Here is a 24,068-nt window from a genome sequence, read left to right on the forward strand (position 1 = left end):
CGTCTATCATCATCATCATTTCAGCCACAGGACGTCCATTATTGAACATAGGCCTCCCCCAATGACTTCCACATTGCCCGGTTAGTAGCGGCCTGCATCCAGCGCCTTCCTGCTACCTTTATCAGGTCGGTCCACCTTGTGGATGGAGGTCTCACACTGCGTTTTCCGGTACGTGGCCTCCACTCCAGAACCTTGCTGCCCCATCCATCTAGCTCTGATGTCTATAGTCCGGTCACCGAGCACGTAGAATGTCGTCCAATGACCCCAAACTACCTATCCTTATCGCTCGCGCGTAATTATATTACTGTCGCGGTCGCACATTCACTACTGCCGCCCGTCGCACAGTCGCGACAGCAATATAATTACGCGCGAGCGATAGCTTGGGGTTATTGTACGAAATTCTACGTGCTCGACGACCAGACTTTATACCAGTTTATAATTTCTAACTTAAAATTGCGTACTGATAACAAAACCCAACTTACAGCCTCCGGGAAATCAGCCAGCAAATCATCCAGCTTCTTAGGCGGCTGCTGGGTGCCAGCCGAGGGGGTCGCGGGACGCGGGAAGGGCGCGGGCGAGGGCGCGGGGCTTAGGTGGGTCGTAGCGGGGAGTGGCGGGGAAGCGGGGAAGCGCTGCGTCGTGTTGTGCGAGGAGTACGACGTCTCCGAGTACTTGTAGGAGGATGGACCCTGGAACAAAAAAAAATACATACAGTCGAACATATAACCTCCTCCTTTTTTTAAGTCGGTTAATGAATGTTTATGGGACCAATGGCAACCATTTCTCATTTTTGTCGGCCGTTTGGTCATTGGTGTAGTGGTTCAGAACGGACTACTATACCGAGAGGTCCCGGGTTCGATTCCCGGCCGGGCAGAAATTGAAATGATTAATTTTCATTTCTGTGGCGGGTCTGAATGTTTTCTATGTATTTATTACAAAAAAAGTATTTAAGTATGTTTATGTCCGTTGTCTAGTACCCATAGTACAAGCTTTGCTTAGTTTGGGGCTACTAGCGGTGCAGTGTAAAATGTCCAAGGTTATTTATATTTATTTATATTATTTCGCGCCGAACAAAGAATCACATAAATCGGATCAGAAATCTCGGCGTAATCGGTGTGTGTGTACTGGAAAAAAGCAGTCAAAAGGGATATTGACCAAGGGCATCAGTTATAATCACTTTGACTGATTTTTGCAGTCAAAAGTGGTTTTGATTAAGAGTTTTTTTTACTGTTTTGACATGCATAAAATAACCAACCAAATTGAGAACCTCATCTTTTTGTTGAAGTCGGTTAATTAACATTAGTAATTTTGTTTCATTTAAATAAATAAATAATTCTTTATTCAAGTAAGTAGGACTCAGTTTGTTAGTAACAAATTGCACTTAAAACTTGACCTTGGGCTAAACATAGTGATACCGACTTAATTTTTAACACCTGTAATATGTTATTTACCTATGTTCCACAAATAAACGAATTTGAATTTGAAAACTGTTAAACATTTAACCCGTCACCTGCCACAAGATCAGACACAATAAATATTTCTTTAGATAACTACTTTGATTCAACCAAATCTCAGAGATATTAAAAGCCTCTTAAAAGTGGTGTAAATTGGCGATTATAATTTACTTTATTTAAGTACTAAGATAAAAAAAATATGATTTAATATTTAGGGTGATTTAATAATGTTAACTGTTATAGCTTTATGAATATGGAGAAGTACTTTAATTATATTTTGTACGATGCATTTGAGCAGAAGAACCCTTTTTCTTTGATCAAGTATAAAATAGTACGGCTACCACGAAAATCTTTCGAGTTCGAATCGTTTGCGTATTCGAATCGCCGTCAAAAGATTTAGTACGAAAACTACAACAGCGCCCTTGTGAACGTGTCGTAAAGTGAACTTAGTATGAAAAATGGTTGCACGAAACTTATTTTAAGAATCAAAATTGTCACGTTATCATCGTTTAATTCGAAGGTCGAGTATCGAATTTTGTCGAATACGCAAACGATTCTAAGACGAAAGTTGTTCATGCTAGAGGTACTGTATAACTGTATAATATACAGTACAGGGCCGGATCTACCATATGGCTTTTTGGGCTTCAGCCCAGGGCCCCGTGGATTCAAAGGCCCCCAGTTAAATCAAATCCAATATTTTACTGTCTCATTTTTTTCTATACTTTAAGTAATTAAGTTGGCCCCTAAGTAGTTAGCCCAGGGCCCCCTAAACTCACGGTCCGGCCCTGAGGTGGAATTGTGTAAAGCAATCGTATTCATTCGACAGTTCATAACGTACGATTATGCTGTCAAACGCTTTGTATAACTGACTTAGGGCCGTTTTTTCAATCATCAGATAACTTTTAACTGAGGAATAAACTTGTCATTTTGACATATTCCCCATACTGAAACTGTCAATATGCCAAACTTATTCTTCAGTTAAAAGTTATCCGATGATTGAAAAATCAGCCCTTAATCGTACGTTATGAACTGTGAAATGATAACGATTGCTTTACACAATTCCACCTCTGATACAGTAGCACTCACGTAGGGGCCGTGTCCATTGCGCGGCTCGGAAGGCCCTGAAGGCCCTGAAGGCAGCACGGTGGTCTCGTTGGCCGGCGCCGGGTACACCATGCGCTCGCTTGTGTGCTCTGGAAATGGTTATAAATATTAAATATAAGTAAGAATACCAACAAAAAATATGTCAGATTAAGATTTCACGATAATTTAGATCAAGCTGGCGTGAGGCGTTCAAAAATAAAGGGAAAAAAAATCTTGCATTGAATGAACATTCTAGTCTTCAATGAAGGTTGTTTAACCTGTTGGCGACTTTTTAGGTAAACCATTAAAATATTAACATCTCGTCAATGCAGCTTCCACTACAGCAGGTAGGTAAGCGGAAAATATTTCCGGCCGTTTGGTTTAGTGGCACTGAATAAGTAATAGTACCTAGTGGTTCAGACAGAACGGACTACTATGCCGAGAGGTCCCGGGTTCGATTCTCGGCCGGGCAGGAATTTAAATGATGAATTTTAATTTATGTGATGGGTCTGTTACTATGTATAATAGGTATGTCATGTAATTAAAAAGTACGATTAAGTAGTATATCTGTTAAGCTAGCACCCATAACACAAGCATACCTATAAGTTGCTTACTTTGGGGCTAGCTGGCGCTGTGTGAATTGTCCAAAGTTACTTTATTTATTTCAGAGAGCGCTGCTGCCCGTTCTCTGTTTGATGTGTGGACCAGCAGCGCTCTCTGAAAAACATCAATCTTTTAAACTGCGATCTCCAACCCGCCTGCCAAGCGTGGGGATTATGGCAAAACCCTCCACTATAGTGGAGGAGGCTCATAGTCCAGCAGTGGACTGTAAAGGGCTGTTGATGATGATGATGATTATTTATTTCCCCTGCGAAGTAAAGGATCTCCACGTACCATCGTTGGAGGTGACCTGGCGGAACTCCCGCACGTGCCGGTTGCAGTGCGAGCAGTACTGGCAGCCGCCCGGCGCCGGCGACGGGGCCGGCTTCAGCGTGCTCGTGCTGCAAATAATACGTAGCATGTAAGGAACAGAGTTACATCTCAAGTCAAAAATCTTTGACCAGTGTGTGTTGCCAGTGATGGTATATGGTCAGAAACGTGGTCGCTTACTATGGGCCTCATAAGAAGGCTCAAAGTCACCCAAAAGGCGATGGAGCGGGCTATGCTCGGAGTTTCCCTGCGTGATCGAATCAGAAATGAGGAGATCCGCAGGAGAGCCAAAGTGACATAGCTCGCAGAATTGCTAAAATCAAGTGGCAGTGGGCGAGGCACATAGCTCGTAGAGAGCGACCACGAGCCGGAAGACGTGTGGGCAGGTCTCCTACTAGGTGGACCGACGATCTGGTGAAGGTCGCGGGAGGTGCCTGAATGCGGGCAGCGCAGGACCGGTCTTTGTGGAAAACCTTGGGGGAGACCTTTATCCAGCAGTGGACGTCTTTTTCGACTCTTTTGAAGTGGCAATAGTTAGGGCACATAGTACGCAGAACTGACGCCCGATGGGGCAGCAAGGCTCTGGAATACATACCATCTGGAATACAGCTCTGGCCACGTATCGGAAAACGAAGCGTGGGACGTCCACCCACAAGGTGGACCGACGATCTGATAAAGGTAGCAGGAAGGCGCTGGATGCAGGCCGCTACCAACCGTGCGATGTGGAAGTCATTGGGGGAGGCCTATGTACCTACAGCAGTCAAGTCAAGTCAAGTCAAAATTTCTTTATTTGTTTGGACTAATAAATAGTTCTTACAAATCGTCATTTTGCTCTTAAGGAGCCTCTACGTGTGGACAGTGGACGTCCTATGGCTGAAATGATGATGATAATGATTGACGTCTTTCGGCTGAAACGAAGGAACGAAGGAAAAGTCCGCTGTCCACACTGATGTCTGCCCTAGGTCCTCCCTACAGTATTTTTGAAGATCTGTTGTCTCTCCTGAGAGAGAAAATGCTTTGCGCATACCCACTGGCCGATGGGACAGACCAGTGGTTTTTATGAAACTCTCAGTGTGGATTGTGTCCACCGGAGCCCAATGAGACGGAGCCGCGAGTTTTTGTCCGTACTTGGACATTCATCCCGACCAGTCCTAGCTTATCTTCCAGATAGTTACCTCGATGTGACGTAGCGCTGCTGATCAGCCGAAGTCACGTAATTGTGCTGGTGGTCAGCCACCGGCGGCAGAAGTACAGAGACCAGGTCCTAATCGCAAGGCACCTCGTACTTGTTGTTGGGCACCGGGTGTGCCCGTTACTATACCTATTGTATATTTGATTGATTTGGAGATGTTCACTTTGTACTATATTGAAACACGTCTTTGTCTAATGGTGTTTAATGAACAACTGCCGTCAAAAAGTAAAAAAACAAAGCGTCAAAATATAAAAAACATTCCAAAAGAAAAAATACAAAAAACGTATAAAAAAAGTCTGTCGCCAACACTTGTATCAATGGAATATTTACGAGTAGCAGTGGATGTAAAGCTGGACTGAATGGAGCCATGTAAAAAACTTGAAATCCTAGTTCGTCTGAATACCTACCTCAGCCATCGCAATGAAGAAGAATATTGCCTACCTACTTAGATGGGGGGCAGCGCAAGACCAGTTATTATGGAAATCCTTAGGGGAGGCTTTTTTCCATCAGTGGACGTCTTTTGGCTGAAACAAACAAAGAAGAAAACTAACAACGTTTGTTACCTGGAGGTGACATAGCGCTGCTGATCAGCCGAAGACACGTTAGTGTGCTGGTGGTCAGCCACCGGCGGCAGCGGCACAGACGCCGGGTCCTGGTCACACGGCACCTGACTCGTACTAGTATCAATGGAAGCTCTATATTTACGAGTAGCAGTGGATGAAAAGCTGGACTGAATGGAGCCATGTAAAAAACTTTAAAATCCTAGTTCGTCTGACATACCTCAGCCATCGCAATGAAGGAGAAAATTGCCTAACTAGATGGGGGGCAGCGCAAGACCACTTGTAGAAATCCTTTGGGGAAGCTTTTGTCCAGCAGTGTGCTTTGCCTGAAACTAACGAAGAAGAAAACTAGTTACCTGGAAGTGACGTAGCGCTGTTGATCAGCCGAGGACACGTAAGTGTGCTGGTGGTCAGCCACCGTAGCAAAGGGTGAAGTTTGAGCCCAGTCATGTAGAAATCTACCTGACATTCCCTCACCAGTCCTAGTTTGTGTGATGACAGTTACAACTTACAATGAAGAAGAAAACTAATAGTTACCTACCTGAACTAGGTCACATAGCGTTACCTAATGTTTTGTTGATCGCCATCCCAAGTTTCGCGACGTTAAGCCTATGACCTGAACGTAGAAACCTGACAACTAAAGCTGAAAAATCTCCTCTAACGTTACTTGGGAGATACAACATTAGAAACGAGAGAGGATTAAAGTGGATACTGGATATATTACCTGGAGGTAACATAGCGCTGCTGATCAGCCGAAGACACGTAAGTGTGCTGGTGGTCAGCCACCGGCGGCAGCGGCACGGACGCCGGGTCCTGGTCGCACGGCACCTCGTACGTGTAGGTCTTGACAGTCGTGGTCACCTTGTTCATGGGGGTACTGGACCGGGACAGCTGGAGATGAGGTAAGAAGGTTTTATTGCAAAACATAGGTCACTGAGTTTCTTCTGCCACTTCTTCTCAGCACCTGTGCTTTTTGAAGCGCATAGTGGTTGGACTAATGCTTCTAATAGAGCGTTTGACTTAAAGGGTTATGCCCACTTAGTATGGGACCTTTGGCCTGAGGTGGACAGACATTACAGCATCTAATTTGTTATTTATTAAATAGTCTATACCAGTAAGAAACAGTATGTCAAAAGGCAGACTAGATCAAGCACAATTCACATAACAAAATAATTAACTAATTTTAGGAGATTCTTATCAAACACAAAAAACTGGAAATACGGAACCCTAAAAAGCACTGTTGCCGGTAGAACTACAGTATAAGTAGAACAGGCTCGTCCCAGCATAATAACTAAACCGCCTCCATGAGAATCTGTTGCGGGAATCATCTGCTATGATACAAAGTGACTCACCGTGCCGGTGGAGTGATGGCAATGGGAGCAGACGGGCTGCGGCACGGCCAGCGGCAGCGCCGGCGACACCTGCGACGGCACCACGCGGGACTCTGCAACACGCGAGGTTATACATTACATTACAGAGCCTTTGCAGGAAGCTGTGGGGTCGAGCGACGCAGTTTTGGGCGCGGATCGCCTTATTCAATATACAAAAACTGGTGACGGCACACTTTCTCAGTCCATTGAGATCGATAGGCTCTCATCATCATCATCAGGAATCATGACATTCCATACAATGCCTTGATAAAATAAAAAATTGCGCAAGCACCCAATAGCACTTGGCCAAATTTTTTCGGGTAAGTAGCTGTTTTTGTTTTTGTTTCATTCTGTGCTGATTCAAGACCTAAGTACTTATTGGATGAAGTGCTGTAGAGATATTGTTACAAGTTACAAGTAATAAGTGCTGACAAACCTATCTTCTTCTATCTGTATACTTCCTATCGCAGTTCAGCTGTCCTGTAGGCCGAAGATGATGCCGCGATAAGCGGTTATCACGCCATTTTATCGATTTTGCCCATACATTTTAACGTCGATAAAAGTTATCACGGCGCGAATCTTAGGCCTACTGGTCTATGGGACAACTCTATAAAAAAATAATCGATGTAGCAACCAGCACTGAAGTCCGATAGACTGGTGGGTTCTTTTGCCAGCGTGCTGTGAGGACAATTACATAGTAATGCTGACAGACAAATAGTGACGCACCTGTCTTCTCCTCTCTATAGATCTCCTCTCTCCTGTTTAGCTCCTGGTGCAATTCATCTGTCCTAGTACTTAGTCTAAGGGACAACTCTCTAAAGAGCTAAACAGGCAAGGCAGCTTATGGGAGCTCTGCAGACACGGTAGTAACATGGAAACTGCACCCACCTGTCTTCTCCTCTCTGTAGACCTCCTGGCGTAACTCGGCGGTCCTGGCCACGGGCGAAGGGCTGGGCGCCCACGAGGAGCTCTCCAGGCGCTCCTCGCGTTTGAGGGTAGAGTACCTGCTGGATGGGGCCTACATAGGCGTTGCGTGTGCAAAACATTTGTGAATGTACCTCGTGGTCCCGAATCTTGTGGCTACACCACAACAGCAACAGTTATTTAATAGTGAAAAGTTTCCACTGGTGTGATCTTTTGCCTGCGTACTGTAGGGACGCAGATTTAAGTATCGTGATGACCTATCCTCTCCTTCTGAACCTATCCCCTTCTTCTGTCGCAGCTCAGCTATTCTGGTCATCCATTGACGACTATGACAAATCTATGAAGAGCTAAATAGGCATAGCTGGGCACCGTTAATCAAATAGTTAACTTCGTTAATCGTTAAACCGTTAATAAAAAAATTAACTTCGTTAAACGTTAAAACGTTACATTTCGCAAGATTTAACGCAAGTTAACGTTAATCGTTAATCCGTTAACACATGATAATAAAACGAAAAAAATAATTGTATGCAAGGTTCAAATAATTTCGAAAGCTTGTATCGCGCATGGAATTTATTCCTCTTTTATGTTTGCGCTACAAGCTTTCGAAATTATTTGAACCTTGCATAAGTAGGGGAAAGTAGTACGAGATGATCCCCTTAAGCGGGAATCGCTGTAAAATACATATTTTTCAAGGTAAACCAAAAATAAAGACGATTACTACTAGTATATTTATCTATCCAACTTTCCTTATACTCAAAACCAGAAATTAATTGAGGTTTCATTAAAATATTTCATTTTTTGCAAAACCTTACCAAGTGATCATCTTGTACACCCCTGTGGGTAAGATGATCCCCAGGTAGGGTAAGATGATCCCTATGATTCTGTTCTATGATCTATTCTTTTCTGGTTATATTCCTTTCGGAGTACCTAATTATGCGAACAAATCGTTAAAAAGTTAGAAAAGAAAAACATTTACGAATTAAATAACNCTTAAAAGTTAATCCGTTAATAGAAATGTTAACTTCGTTAATTAACGATTAACGGATTAACGAGTTAATGCCCAGCTATGTAAATAGGCAAGGCAGTAAGCTGCCCTTAAGCCCGTAAGGGGAAGCTCTCTAGATCCTCACACTTGAGCGTGAAGTATGCGCTGGTTGGAATCCTATGGAGACACTGTAATGACTTGGAACATGCACCCACCTGTCTTCTCCTCTCTGTAGACCTCCTGGCGTAACTCGGCGGTCCTGGCCACGGGCGGAGGGCTGGGCGCCCACGAGGAGCTCTCCAGGCGCTCCTCGCGTTTGAGCATGGAGTATCCGCTGGATGGAACCTACATAGTGGTGCAGACGGTTGTGACGTGTACCTCGTAGTCCCGAGACTTGTCTCAACACCACTGCAGCACAGCCTTCAGTGAGGGGCATGTAGACGCTTGCCGAAGCCTTGGAAGAGTGCTGGGACATTGTTTCAAGTGACAACTGATGACGAACATGTCTTCTCCTCTCTATAAACCTTCTATCGCTCAGAGGAGCTCTCCAGCGCTTAGCAGAAGTACCCACAGGTTGGAATTCTATGGAAACACAGTAGTGACTTAGAACATGGACCCACCTGTCTTCTCCTGTCTATAGACCTGCTGTAACTGCTCAGGGGAGATCTCCAGACACACCTCGCGCTTGAGCGTGAAGTACCCACTGGTTTGAATCCTATGGAGACACTGTAATGACTTGAAACATGCACCCACCTGTCTTCTCCTCTCTGTAGACCTCCTGGCGTAACTCAGCGGTCCTGGCCACGGGCGGAGGGCTGGGCGCCCACGAGGAGCTCTCCAGGCGCTCCTCCGGTTTCAGCGTGGAGTATCCGCTGGATGGAACCTACATAGCGGTGCAGACGGTTGTGACGTGTACCTCGTGGTCCCGAATGTTGTGGCTACACCATTACAGCAACAGTTATTTACTAGTGAAAGGCGTGGAGTTTCCACTGGTGCGATCTTTTGCCAGCGTACTGTAGGGACGCAGATTTAAGTATCGTGATGACGAACCTATCCTCTCCTTTCTAACGTTCTGTCGCAGCTCAGCTATTCTGGTCATCCATTGACGACTATGACAACTCTATGAAGAGCTAAATAGGCAAGGCAGTAAGCTGCCCTTAAGCCCCTAAGGGGAAGCTCTCTAGATCCTCACACTTGAGCGTGAAGTATGCGCTGGTTGCAATGTTGTGGAAACACAGTAGTGACTTGGAACATGCACCCACCTGTCTTCTCCTCTCTGTAGACCTCCTGGCGTAACTCGGCGGTCCTGGCCACGGGCGGAGGGCTGGGCGCCCACGAGGAGCTCTCCAGGCGCTCCTCGCGTTTCAGCGTGGAGTATCCGCTGGATGGAACCTACATAGTGGTGCAGACGGTTGTGACGAGACTTGAGACCGAGACTTGTCTCAACACCACTGCAGCACAGCCTTCAGTGAGGGGCATGTAGACGCTTGCCGAAGCCTTGGAAGAGTGCTGGGACATTGTTTCAAGTGACAACTGATGACGAACATGTCTTCTCCTCTCTATAAACCTTCTATCGCTCAGAGGAGCTCTCCAGCGCTTAGCAGAAGTACCCACTGGTTGGAATCCTATGGAGACACTGTAGTAACATGGAACTTGGACCCACCTGTCTTCTCCTGTCTATAGACCTGCTGTAACTGCTCAGGGGAGATCTCCAGACACACCTCGCGCTTGAGCGTGAAGTACCTGCAGGTTGGAATCCTATGGAGACACAATAGTGACTTGGAACATGCACCCACCTGTCTTCTCCTCTCTGTAGACCTCCTGGCGTAACTCAGCGGTCCTGGCCACGGGCGGAGGGCTGGGCGCCCACGAGGAGCTCTCCAGGCGCTCCTCGCGTTTCAGCGTGGAGTATCCGCTGGATGGAACCTACATAGCGGTGCAGACGGTTGTGACGAGACTTGAGACCGAGACTTGTCTCAACGCCACTGCAGCACAATCTTCAGTGAGGGGCATGTAGTATACGCTTGCCAAAGCCTTGGAAGAGTGCTGGGACATTGTTTCAAGTGACAACTGATGACGAACATGTCTTCTCCTCTCTATAAACCTTCTATCGCTCGGAGGAGCTCTCCAGCGCTTAACAGAAGTACCGCTGTTTGGAATCCTATGGAGACACTGTAGTAACATGGAACTTGGACCCACCTGTCTTCTCCTGTCTATAGACCTCCTGTAACTGCTCAGGGGAGATCTCCAGACACACCTCGCGCTTGAGCGTGAAGTACCCACTGGTTGGAGTCCTATGGAGACACGGTAGTAACATGGAAACTGCACCCACCTGTCTTCTCCTCTCTGTAGACCTCCTGGCGTAACTCAGCGGTCCTGGCCACGGGCGAAGGGCTGGGCGCCCACGAGGAGCTCTCCAGGCGCTCCTCGCGTTTCAGCATGGAGTATCCGCTGGATGGAACCTACATAGTGGTGCAGACGGTTGTGACGTGTACCTCGTAGTCCCGAGACTTGTCTCAACACCACTGCAGCACAGCCTTCAGTGAGGGGCATGTAGACGCTTGCCGAAGCCTTGGAAGAGTGCTGGGACATTGTTTCAAGTGACAACTGATGACGAACATGTCTTCTCCTCGCTATAAACCTTCTATCGCTCGGAGGAGCTCTCCAGCGCTTAGCAGAAGTACCGCTGTTTGGAATCCTATGGAGACACGGTAGTAACATGGAACTTGGACCCACCTGTCTTCTCCTGTCTATAGACCTCCTGTAACTGCTCAGGGGAGATCTCCAGACACACCTCGCGCTTGAGCGTGAAGTACCCACTGGTTGGAATCCTATGGAGACACGGTAGTAACATGGAAAATGCACCCACCTGTCTTCTCCTCTCTGTAGACCTCCTGGCGTAACTCAGCGGTCCTGGCCACGGGCGGAGGGCTGGGCGCCCACGAGGAGCTCTCCAGGCGCTCCTCGCGTTTGAGGGTAGAGTACCCACTTGATGGGGCTTTAGCGGGCGTTCTGTGGGAGAGTTGGCGTCAAAATGAACTAGGGGCTGTGCAGAGATGATTAGGAGAAAATATAACCCTGTCAAATATTATTCTAGTCAACATCATCTGCCTACCTAGCGATATACTGCTCACCTAAATTGTACCGTTTTAATTTTAGTATTAATTTAATGTGTGTTATGCCATAAAAAAGTAAGATAAGTATATTAATTATCTATGTATTTAATATCATACATTTTTTTTACGCTAGCAATAAAAAACAATGAGAAAAGTATTTTTTTTATTAAGCCACGCGGCGTCCAACGGGTTAAGAAGACCCGTGGAAACGGTGGAACGCAAGTATCAATGAAACAAGCATACTTAATAAAACAAAATAATAAATATGAAAACATCATTCTTACCCGCGTTTGTAGTCAAAAGACGTGCTTTCAGCGGTGTCTGATGTGTATCCACCTGAAAAAGGAAATTAAGGCATCAAGACTAAGCTTCTGATTTGGTTCAAATTCGTAAAGATGTTGTCCCTATCAGCTGCCTCAATAGTCAATCAATAAAGGTAGATTTAAGATTGGGAATTTTGCACCTGTCAGCTTCCTGGAAAAACTGGATTTCTGGACCCCGAAAAAATAATTTGAACTTGTTAATTTAAGTAGCTTAAAAGCCTGGCAGTTTTTTGCTAACGTAGTGTAACATAAAATTTCCTGACCTTTGCCTAAACATTCTTGAAAGCCCAAATTTTTAGTTCTCTTCAAGAAGTGAACTTACTCTTATAAAGCTGCCTCTCCTGGTCCTTCTGCAGATCATCTAGCAGCGAGTCCAGCTCATCCACGTTCTGAGACAGCTCCTTTGTCACCTTCGAGCTCTTCACCTTGGAATAACCTGGAAGTTTGTGATGATACGGTAGTTTAGTGATGGTCATATATTGTATTTTGGAGGTTGATTCTCAAAGAATTTTACCAGTGATGAGTGTTTATAATCCTTTACAAATTAAGACAAGTCTTATCTTCCAGTTTTTTAGTCCGATATCTTGACAAATGTGACATTTTTCGTTTCAAGGTACCTTAGATAAAGTTTGTGGATTTCCTTGAAGATCATAAGTCCCTCAGGACAAACTAGCCTTCACGGTGGGAACGAGAGGTGGGAAGTTCCATAAGAAATAGCAAAATGCATACCAGGAGTGACGCTGGCGCTGCCGTAGAACCGTACTAGTAGCAGCTACCACAATACTATGAACCTAAGTTACACAAGAGTTGCAGCGGTGGGAATCAGAGGTGGGAAGTCCCTTCTTACTTACCAGGAGTGGAACTCGCGCTGCTCTCATAATTGTAAGTGCCGGTGGTAGCTCGCGTTTCTCTCGCTCATAATACGAGCTAAGTATACTCTCTTATCCTGGAGTTGCAGTGGTGGGAAGTGCCTTCTTATGTGGTAAAAGCTAACAAGGAGTGGAGCTGACGCTACTCTGCCCTTTGATCCTGGCTACACAGTGACAAAGTAAAATAAAAAAAAATCTTCTTCTGTATTCTTCTATTTCTGTGTTAAATGCTTACCAGGAGTGGAGCGGGCGCTGCTCTCATAGTTATAGCTGCACGTTCAGGTTATGGACGGTAGCTCAAGTTCCTCTCGCTCATAGTACGAGTTACTTTAATCCTGGAGTTGCAGTGGTGGGAATGAAAGGTGAGAAGTTCCTTCTTATGTGGTAAAATTCTTACCGGAGCTGGCGCTTCTCTGCCCTTTGATGCTGGCTACACAGTGACAAAGTCAAATAAAAAAAAACTTCTTCTCTATTCTTCTACTTCTGTGTTAAATGCTTACCAGGAGTGGAGCTGGCGTTGCTTTCATAGTTATAGGTGCGGGTGCCTGTGGTGATGGCAGGTAGCTCGCGTTCCTCCCTCTCATAGTAGTACGAGCTGCTTTCCGACGCCTTGGGCACCGTTTTCGGTGGGATTGTGTATTGCTGTAATAGAAATTGATAGATGCTAAGCTTTTTATTATGAAACAGAGTACGTACGAATGTGACTGGTCAATATTTAAAACTGACTAAATACACACACACACACAGGTTGGTCCCATCACCCATGCTTGACTTTGAATAGAGTTTTGAGCTGCAGCATTTAGACTTCACACCACACAATCAGTTCAGTTTCAGTGCTAATGGGCGGGGCATATAGCTCGTAAGGCTGATGTTTGGAGCAGAATAGGTATTTCTCTAGTAGCGACCACAGATTGGAAAACTAGTGTATACCAATAATCTAATGATGGTCGCGGGAAGTACCTGGATGATGCGGACAGCGCAGGATCGTTATGGACATCCTTGGGAGAGGCCTTTGGCCAGCAATAGACGTTATTTGACTGAAACGTAAAATAAAGACCAGCAGTGGACATCTAGAAGCTGATAATACCATCACTAACCTCGACAGTGTGAAGATCCTTCCTGTCGTACTTGCCAGAGGGATGCTTCTCCTCCTTATACTCGTAGTGGTACTCGCGAGCGCCTCCACCTGTTCCGAAGGAATCCAGCTTGCTGCCTTTTGGGATCAGGTCGGATTTCAGCATGTCTGGAATGATGAAGGGGATCTTAGGGACTAATAATGGAGTAAAAGATGATGAAGGGTAGAAGATGGAGTGTAAGATGGTGTTGATGAAGACAAACAAGTGAATGATTGGAGCTTTGCGACAGTTGATAGTGCTAATTATATTAGCGAATTGAGTCGCTTCTGAAACTAAATTTTAAATAAACAATTTGAAAAAATCTAACTGCCTAAGGCGGGACTCGAACCCACGATTCGATTTTTCAAGTTATTTATTTAAAATTTAGTTAAAGCATTAAACCATATTATAGGAAGGTGCTGAAATCTGGCCAGCACTATCAAATTAATGGTAACTATGATCTTTGTTCATCAATCCATCATAAAAAAGATACTCAATGATCACACTTCAATAGAATCAATTTAATCAGCGGAGATCATTTGAAATCTTATTTAGCATGAAGAAAAAAATAACTTTCTTCTTTTTTTCTGAATAAATTTATATACATTTTCTTACCAAACTGTTCGTCGGTGTAGGGAATGTTACCGCTGCTGGAGTACTCTTTGTACTCCTTGTGTTTACTGTACGATTTCGTCGCCATCTTGCCCTGATTGGTCTACCTGGAAAGAAGAAACATGTTTCTTGAGACTCTCCTTTTAATGCTATGGGAAAAAGGCATAAATAACCGCCTGCCAAGCGTGGGGATTATGGCCAAACCCTCCACTATAGTGGAGGAGGCTCATAGTCCAGCAGTGGACTGTAAAAGGCTATTGATGAATGAATATAATTTTGGCGACGATTTGCTGTGGTTTTGCCGTCATATAGGTACGTCTTTATTGCATAAACGCTAAACCGCTTTTGATTCACCTTTTCGATTGGAACTGGCATAAAACTGGTCAAATGCTACTTTTTTATCGCAAAAAACTTAGAAGTTTTTCTGATAATTTCTCTTATTATGAATACCTACGAAAAAATTTGGTAAGAAACACGTTTTATAAACGATCGCAATGTGGTTTCTAATTCTATGACAGACGGGCAAAAGCTCTTGTACTTTTAAACCTGACTTATTCGTTTCTAACTAGGATTCTGTACACACACTTACAAATAAGTAGCACCCACACGGCAACGTAACAAATAAGTCCGATAGCATCAGTAGCAAGAATCGATAGTGGTAGATGGTACTACCAGTACTACATACTCGAGATAGTATGTCCATAACAGGCAGTGAAACTAAACGCTATGCTCCCGCGTGGGTGCGCTGCTTTCATGTGTCCGGTTGCACTGGATAGGTACTTGCAGGCTCACGATTGTGATGGATCGGTTGTGGATAAATAAATCTAAACTAGTATTTTATACTTGTCTAACTAAATATTATAGAGTTAAAAGTTTGGATAACTTATGCGCTTTTCAGAAACTACGGAAAAACGAAATGGAACTCTGGAAAAACGGGAAAATTTATCCAAAGGACTTTTTTACACGTACGATGTCACGGGCGGTTATTCTTATCCACATGGGTACCTTGTATTATTCTGCCATCTGTTTGTTCCATTTTACTCAGAACCAATTTTCATAGAGATACATTGGACTTTTGATTAGAAAAATATTATATGGGCTTTGTATTTGGGCATGGACACTAATTTTTATTATGGACCCTGAGTACCCTGACCCGAGTAAATCAGTTAAACATGCCTAGTTTTATACAATTTAACCCGACCTAGTATCGAACCCCGAACCTTCTGAAGTAAGTAACTGCTAAGCCTATATGCTAAAAGCAACTATAACTTCTCGTTAAGTGAGTATAAACGTATTCTAACTCCTTACTAATTGGTCAAACATCACCACCTAATTAAATACATTTAATACACCCATATACCTTGTAATATCGTGAATTTAAACAAATTAAGACCGGTTGACATTTGTCGCCGCAGCCATGACACACAAAGACATCGCCCGTTTTGGCGCGAACAGCTGTTCAAATAATTCGCGTTTTACAACTTAATCCGCCTACAAGACAGGAGCATTTGCGGAGTTTATTACTTGAAGATAAGTTACTTGTCGTAAGTAAGATGATACGGTGTCAGTGTGAGACATCACGAGAACTTAATCACAAGTTTAACTGCCGCCTTTAAGATAATATGGTTTAGTAGTTAGGTACTAGCAAGTTCTTATTCTGTGGTAGGCTAGGAAAGCTCTGCTTTAGAAGTTCGATTTCAGTTCACTTTTTAGTTAAATTCCAGTTGTTTCCAGATGAGACGCACTACTTATCTGAAAAAGCCATTACCTTATTGTAGATATTTGAAAAGGCATAGGTACCTACTTAGCCAGCCGTTTAACATATTTAACAACATTAAAATCCTACGCAAAAAGATAAATTTTAAATGCTTAGATCTCTGCAGGATACCACTAAGTAGTCGTCACTACGATATCATTACTTTATTTTATGTTTTTGATATCTGTTTTAATGGACTCGTATTTCCCAAAGCTATCTAGGTCTAGGCTTCGTACACAAAAAATAGTAAAATCATACTAGGTAGCTAAGAATTCCTAAACTCTTGTTATTGGTATAGATAGACTATAGACTATAGATAGTTAGATAAATACGATTTGGAAGTCAAAAGCTTCAAAAATTATAAATCTCCTGCCCTAAACAACTTCAAAATAAATATCAGATTTCCTTGACTTGTTATTATCTTCGTTCACAAACAGTATTACAAAAACAAACTAACCTCCATATCCATTGATCACTGTACCTACATAATGCAGATATTGTTGCACAGCCTAACTTGTCAATCACATCATAAAATCAGCACTAGTTAATTATTAATTAATTCAGAAAATCTACTACACTGATCACTGTACATTATGCAGAATATTGTTGCACATCCTGACTTGTCAATCACATCATAATCAGCACTAATAATTAATTAATTCAGAAAATCTACTAACTGCATGCATGTTGATCTTGAAGCAAACCAATCGTTACTGTCGCTTCGATAAAAATAAAGGCGGTATTTTAAAATTTTAACATTTTAACACGGTACGCTTTACGGCGGTATTCGTAAATAAAATCAATTCTCATGTGCTCTATTCGCAAAACAATAAGGTTGCTTTCTTTTTTTTAAATACTGACTTTGACAGATCCTGCATCGCGGTGTCGAAGTATTTTTTTCGAGTTGCATAAATAGTAACGTGTGGGAACGTAGTATGGAGTCCGTGGCTTCAGGGTAAGCCAGTTCATCCAAGCTGGTCTGAGTTGGTGACAGTCAGATGGGTGGCCCCCGCCGCCAAGCCGTGGCCTCACGGCACCAAGGAAATTGAGATGAACAACACCAAACCCCCTAAGAAGTTGCTAACAGCTTATGGCTAAATTCGACTCCACTTTTGCTACGTTAGGTGTTAGATAGTATTGCTTGATTTTTGTGACCACTATTAGGAATTTAAATAAATTAAAATTTATAATTTTTGCCACTTGTGGGACAACACAACAGGAATAAATATATTTTTATGTTAGCAAAATTTATTTCAAATACGACTCATGTATGTTAAATTGTTCGTAATGTTTAAAGATTTATTAATTTTAATCACCTAGGTCCTAACATTAGACGTTTGTGAAGCGATGAATCTCCATGATACAGTTGAGGTACAATTATTAAGTTTTTTTTTATAATTCCAGTTAAGTACACTATGTATTTTGTCTTGTATTTTTTGTTAGGCTTGATAAAAATTTATAATTAACATTGACCCTTCAAAAATCGAAATGCCATTATACAAAAAGTTAGCCACAAAAAAACGAAAAAAGCAATTTTTAAGAGCAACTCTTCAGTTCCCAATTTCTTAAAAAATGCCAAGCCAGCAAAAAGGTGGGTCAAGATGACAACAGCTTGGCTGTTCTGTCGCGTCATAGGTTACCAAGCGATCTAACTTGGCCAGGATCACCGCACCCTTTAGGGTGCGTGGATATTAAATGCCGACGACTCAGTCCAGCTCGCCAACTGGCTTCCCTCGATGCGACGGACCCGACGTGACGTCATTTTAGAAGGCACTTGTATAGCTTCTCGCCTAAAACTTTGATATCGCGATTCAGGACGTGTAAAGAAAAATATGATAATGAGGGTAGCTGGTTAAAATGATTACCTACCGTGAAGTTTTATTACTTTGTGTCATTTTTTGTAATATATCTTAAAGTTAAATCAAATTAAAGTTGATAAAAATCTAAATAAAACAGATTCAATTCTATGAACATAGCGTAAAAGCGCATTTAAAGGACTGAATCATAAGACGAAGTAAGGTATTGTTATCGGCCATTCTCAGATGAGCTAGTTTTTGGGTGTCCGGGCTGTTAAATCGTTAAAAATGACAAATTAGAGACATGCATGTATTTTTATATGTTACTTAACAACCCCATCCAGTTGTGCATTAAATCATAGGCCTCTATTTTAAGTATTTGTGACTTAATAAATTTCATGAACCTCTATTCTCTAATTACCGTTACGCGTCCGCGCACCGACTTAATGTTAAAACTTGGCTGTAATTTTTATGTCGTATAGATTTGGTTTACTCCATTCAACATTTTAAAGAGTACAAAAGATTGTCTTACGCATAGCAAAATATCTATTCAATAGAACCATTCTGTAAATAATTAGAATTAAAAAACTGCTTGTCCGAGCGAAAGTCCTAATTCCCGTGACGTTTTCTGTTTTTGGGCACACAAGCCTAAATAATAATATTTGACACATCATTTACGCGCGCGGCGCGAGCCCTTAGTTAGTTCTAAGACCTGTTAGCAAGTAGACGTCTATTGCGTTGGCGTACCGTCGATGAATTGCGTAAGAGTATAATTACCATATCTTTGGTTTTCAATTTTTCTATTTACCATGTCCTTATTTTTATACTCGATTTTTGAAGGTAGATCCACGTTGTTAATTTAAATAGATTCAGTACTTTGGCCTTCATACGTTGTAGTAAGACAGTATTTGCATAAGCTGAAGATTTTGGAAGACTCAGGTGAGTTATATGAAGTTCTCTTACTTTTATTTCACTTCCCTTTACCTACTCCATTGACTTTTTTGTTTTAATTCCCAGGGATCATCTCGTACATATAGGAAGGGATCATCTTGACCCAAGTCCCACTTTTTGTTAAATATTTGCTAAAATAATCTACAAGTACGCGGCTACGTTTTTATGGCCAAAATATTAAAATTAAACAAAATAGAAAGCCTAACAGTAATTTCATTTAACATTGTTTGAATAAAAGTAACATGAGCTCAAAGTCATGCCTATTTTAGATCAGAAGTACACAATTTTTCTTTTTTCTCGTCAAATTCGATGTATCGCTCACGCCACCATTACGATTTGACTGAGGCGGGGATGTGTCCAGAGCTATGTTTTGCCAGTGAAAGAAACTAAATGACATTAGTGGTTTCAGCACAATCGCGAAAGATCATCTTACCCCAGGGTATCAACTCGTACTACTTTCCCCTAGGTACAATTATTTTTGTCGTTTTAGTACAACTGCATTTCAGAATAAAAGCTTGTTTTTAAAAAAGTTTTTTTATTATTATAATTTTATTTTACACTTTTTAGTATCTCAATCTCAGAGCCTTGGTTCAATTACAATACAATTTAGCACCAAAGTGCTCGAAAAGACAAATCCAGCAAACCCAAACTCGATAAGTTTCCACCGTTTCGTTTAAGAATTCCTATGGCCACCTCCTGACTCCATCATCAGACCAGCTCAATGGTACCATAACATTGCATTGTCATCGTACTTACATATAATAAGTATACCTTTCAGCTCAATCGGTTGAGGAAAACTGGTCTTAAATTCAGTTGCAAGAGTTGTCCCACACATACTAACAAGTGTCGTTAGTGATCGGATCGGTTACATAAACTGTTGTTTTGGTTTCTGGAAGTTCTGGAAGCTCGAACGTACTTGTCAGAACGCGTTTTTCAGCGTGCCTGCTGTATCTTTTTGGTAAATAGTAGGTACTGGATTAACGATTAACGGACTTAGGATAATTTAACGGAAGTTAACGAGTCCGTTAATATTTTTTAAAGTTAACTTAAAAGTTAATCCGTTAATAGAAATGTTAACTTCGTTAATTAACGATTAACGGATTAACGAGTTAATGCCCAGCTATGTAAATAGGCAAGGCAGTAAGCTGCCCTTAAGCCCGTAAGGGGAAGCTCTCTAGATCCTCACACTTGAGCGTGAAGTATGCGCTGGTTGGAATCCTATGGAGACACTGTAATGACTTGGAACATGCACCCACCTGTCTTCTCCTCTCTGTAGACCTCCTGGCGTAACTCGGCGGTCCTGGCCACGGGCGGAGGGCTGGGCGCCCACGAGGAGCTCTCCAGGCGCTCCTCGCGTTTGAGCATGGAGTATCCGCTGGATGGAACCTACATAGTGGTGCAGACGGTTGTGACGTGTACCTCGTAGTCCCGAGACTTGTCTCAACACCACTGCAGCACAGCCTTCAGTGAGGGGCATGTAGACGCTTGCCGAAGCCTTGGAAGAGTGCTGGGACATTGTTTCAAGTGACAACTGATGACGAACATGTCTTCTCCTCTCTATAAACCTTCTATCGCTCAGAGGAGCTCTCCAGCGCTTAGCAGAAGTACCCACAGGTTGGAATTCTATGGAAACACAGTAGTGACTTAGAACATGGACCCACCTGTCTTCTCCTGTCTATAGACCTGCTGTAACTGCTCAGGGGAGATCTCCAGACACACCTCGCGCTTGAGCGTGAAGTACCCACTGGTTTGAATCCTATGGAGACACTGTAATGACTTGAAACATGCACCCACCTGTCTTCTCCTCTCTGTAGACCTCCTGGCGTAACTCAGCGGTCCTGGCCACGGGCGGAGGGCTGGGCGCCCACGAGGAGCTCTCCAGGCGCTCCTCCNTACACTGAAAATATCTTGATACAATAAATAATAGAAATGAGTGTTTTCCTTTTATCAAAGGGTTATTCAGTGTACCTACAGCGTTTTTTATGACGCTATATATTTATATACAAATTTAACAATGCAAGATATTGTTTTCTTACTATTTTACATATTTTTTATAATTACCGTTAGATTAAGTATTAGCCTTATCTAATTACCGTGACCATAAAATTTTTGGGTCTCATTTACGCGAAAACCGCTTGGAATAATTTGACGCCTTAACGATTGTTAAATTCGTACTTTTCATGTGTTTCATATTTAAATGCGTTTAAGTCAATTAAGCCAAATTTCAAAAATGATATGGTAATTAGGCTGAGAACGCCTAATCGTGAGAATGGCCGTTATCATCCATCACCCTAGCCAACTGGAAGAAACAGCTAAGTCTTATCCACCAAATGTATGCGTTCTCGTATGTTCATTATTTTGGATTGTGTTTAAATTGACGATAGAAAACTGAGATTTAAAAAGTTGTGCTGGTGGAAAAAATAGCAAGTCCAAATTACATTTAAGTTTATTGAATAGTACCTACCTACAGTGCAATGTGTAAAGCCTAATTAAATACAATTTAAAGGCAGTTATTTAAAAAAAAAGACATTATAATAATATGTATAAGTGATAATTATGTTTATAAATGGCAAAAATTGGGTAACGGGTTCCACAACACTATGTTTTGCATTCGGTAGTGGAGGGAGGTCACAGTAGCTGTGTGTGCGTAATGTATGATTTTAACATTACTTTGCTATAGCTTGGCTGTTTTAACTAGGTAGGCTAAAAACCTAGCGCTTGTTAGCTAAGCATAGAGGCCTCATTGTGGAGCCAACTTAGACCAGCTTGGCTCGGCTGGCTTCCTACGAATGCTGACCCTGTAGGAGAGTAAAAAGCGTTCGTATTTATGATAAACTTGCGCGTATTCTTTGATACCGCGATGCAGGTCGACGCGTATTTTGTTCAAAATGAAGGTTATCAGCTTATGACTTACTTTGTGTGTCATTTTTTGTAATATTTTTAGAACATCTTAAAATTCAATCATATCAATCAAATGACAGTAAAATATCTTAGATGAAATATTTTCAAGAAAATATTTTGTTTTCGATTTTTTTAAATTTTCAAATTTTATTTAATGCCTATTGATTAAAACGTAATAAATGATTAAAAAGCCCAGTTGCTAATTTTAGCACTGTTAATTGCTTCAATTAATTCTTGATACTTATGATTGGCGAATTTTTTATGATAACCTATTTCATTTATCTTTCAGAATTCTTATTTTTGCACAAGGTTTATTATAAGAAATGTTTGTCATGATTAAAATGTAAGTAAAGATAAAATAAAACTTCGCTTGAGTCTATTAAATTAAAACATTGCTAGCAATAAAAATCCAATAAAATACACAAGCTATAATAAAAGATCCTGCATTTAAATATAAATAGAAATGTTATCATAATAAGTTAATGTAAAGTGGAGTCATCGCAGCGAACATCTGTTGCAAGTTCGTGATTGGTTTGTAAATACTGACGCATCTCCCATAAACTGAAATGAAACTTTATTTCTTGGAAGATCAGACGAATGGGCTACTAAAGTAAGTTCAAACTTCAAACATTAAGTAATTCAATACTCAATATTTATTGCATCCATAATGTTACAGAGTTGGAATGGTATTTGAATCCTCTTCGGTTTAAAATATTTACTTTTACAAGCTATGTAATAAATAAATCTTATGACTTTTTTTTTTAAATGAAATTCTCTTGATAAAATTTTTTTACGCCTTTACGAATCTTATATGGATTGGCCGAATTGAGATCCGAGGAACGCGGGTTCGAATCCCGCACCGCCGCTGGACTTTTGGAACTCAAGCCTTATATTCTGTGCTCAAGCATAATATTTAGATTACCACGAGGGGTTTAAAAAGATTTTAAAAAATACCTAGAATAAAAAGGTAGGTAGTCCGAACAGAGCGTGAGATGAATTTTCTTAGATTTCAATTAATTAATAAAACCTGAAGAGAAATAATAAATAAAAATATAAGCATGAAAATATTTGTCATTGTGTCATACTTAATTATTAACTCAGAAGTTTAAGTGTGTTCAATTTTACTAGTGTTTTACTAAAGGTGCAACACCACAAAACTACACCGGTTATCTCATTATAACTATACAAAAATAACCACGGAAAGCAAACATCAAAGTGTACTCGTATGGGATGGGTTAATTTGGCCCAGTTTTCGAGTGGGGTAGTTAATTAGTTTAAAATAAACTAAAGTGTCGATTTTACGGTCGATGTTTCAAAATGATCGTAAAATTAGACTAACTAGAAAATTTTAATGGTGATATTTTTAACGACTAGTTTGGTATTAAATCTAACTTTAATATTTGGAATATTAAAGTATGTATCTATAAGGCCGGATCCACACGTTGGACTTTTGAACCAACATTGATCCCAACGCAAACTTTTGGATCTTGAAAAAAATATCTTGTCCCAACATTGGTGCCCAAGCTATTTTCTAAAGTGGGACTAAATTAGATTTTTTGAATTCAGGATCCGTTCAGCCCCAATGCTTGCTTGATGTATTCTGGATTTAACATTAACTTCTGTCCCAATCTCCCCTCTTGAAAATGCCTTCATCTAACATTGTTTTGTAACATAAGTTTCCAGTAAAAATGATATTATCGCTTGTTTGAATCGTTTAGGTATTTTTACAGCTTCCCAGGCTGGCTTCTCATTTCCATCTCGTTATTTGCCGTCAACAACACTTACGCGATTAAGTGTAGTTACTACCTACCACTTACTTAACATAATATGAATACCTACAAATCCCGCTTAGGGATGTCGCCATTTGTGACGTTTTGATTGGACTTTACATTCGTTCTCAGCATTATTGAAATCGGTCCGATAGTTTTTAAATTTAACAATTCGCAACGAAACAATTTTATTACGAATCGGGGATAAATTATAGTAATTCCATTTTGGAAGATTCTTAAATGCCCACACACACTTCTCTCTTTTTGCACTTTTACGATGGTCTTGTTTGTGACCAGCGACCGGTGATTGTACTTTTATTGCAGTGGGTGGACCAATCAGACGTTTCCCTACTTTTCGAAGA

General features: G+C 41.7%; 1 protein-coding gene across 3 annotated transcripts in view; it reads right to left on the minus strand.

Moving 5' to 3' along the window:
- Positions 1-389: 389 nt before the first annotated feature.
- The window catches only part of LOC114366227 (flocculation protein FLO11), a 42,504-nt gene continuing 18,825 nt past the window's right edge, over positions 390-24,068 (minus strand). Inside the window, exons 1-13 of one of the 3 annotated variants that reach the window (XM_028323021.1) lie at positions 16,866-16,990; positions 16,747-16,756; positions 14,537-14,640; positions 13,904-14,049; positions 13,307-13,448; positions 12,260-12,373; positions 11,899-11,950; positions 11,368-11,510; positions 6,572-6,663; positions 5,944-6,110; positions 3,432-3,538; positions 2,541-2,647; positions 390-689 (exon numbers count right to left, since the gene is read on the minus strand). In XM_028323021.1, the coding sequence (XP_028178822.1) occupies positions 402-689; positions 2,541-2,647; positions 3,432-3,538; positions 5,944-6,110; positions 6,572-6,663; positions 11,368-11,510; positions 11,899-11,950; positions 12,260-12,373; positions 13,307-13,448; positions 13,904-14,049; positions 14,537-14,621 (1,443 nt within the window). In that variant the 5' untranslated portion in view covers positions 14,622-14,640; positions 16,747-16,756; positions 16,866-16,990 and the 3' untranslated portion in view covers positions 390-401. Of the gene's footprint in view, positions 690-2,540; positions 2,648-3,431; positions 3,539-5,943; positions 6,111-6,571; positions 6,664-11,367; positions 11,511-11,898; positions 11,951-12,259; positions 12,374-13,306; positions 13,449-13,903; positions 14,050-14,536; positions 14,641-16,746; positions 16,757-16,865; positions 16,991-24,068 lie in introns of those variants that run through there. The other 2 variants (XM_028323020.1, XM_028323022.1) reach the window with 2 other exon arrangements.

This window comes from Ostrinia furnacalis, unplaced genomic scaffold (assembly GCF_004193835.3).
Source record: "Ostrinia furnacalis isolate ACB-3 unplaced genomic scaffold, ASM419383v2 OfSCF0587, whole genome shotgun sequence".
Classification (NCBI taxonomy): Eukaryota; Metazoa; Arthropoda; class Insecta; order Lepidoptera; family Crambidae; genus Ostrinia; species Ostrinia furnacalis.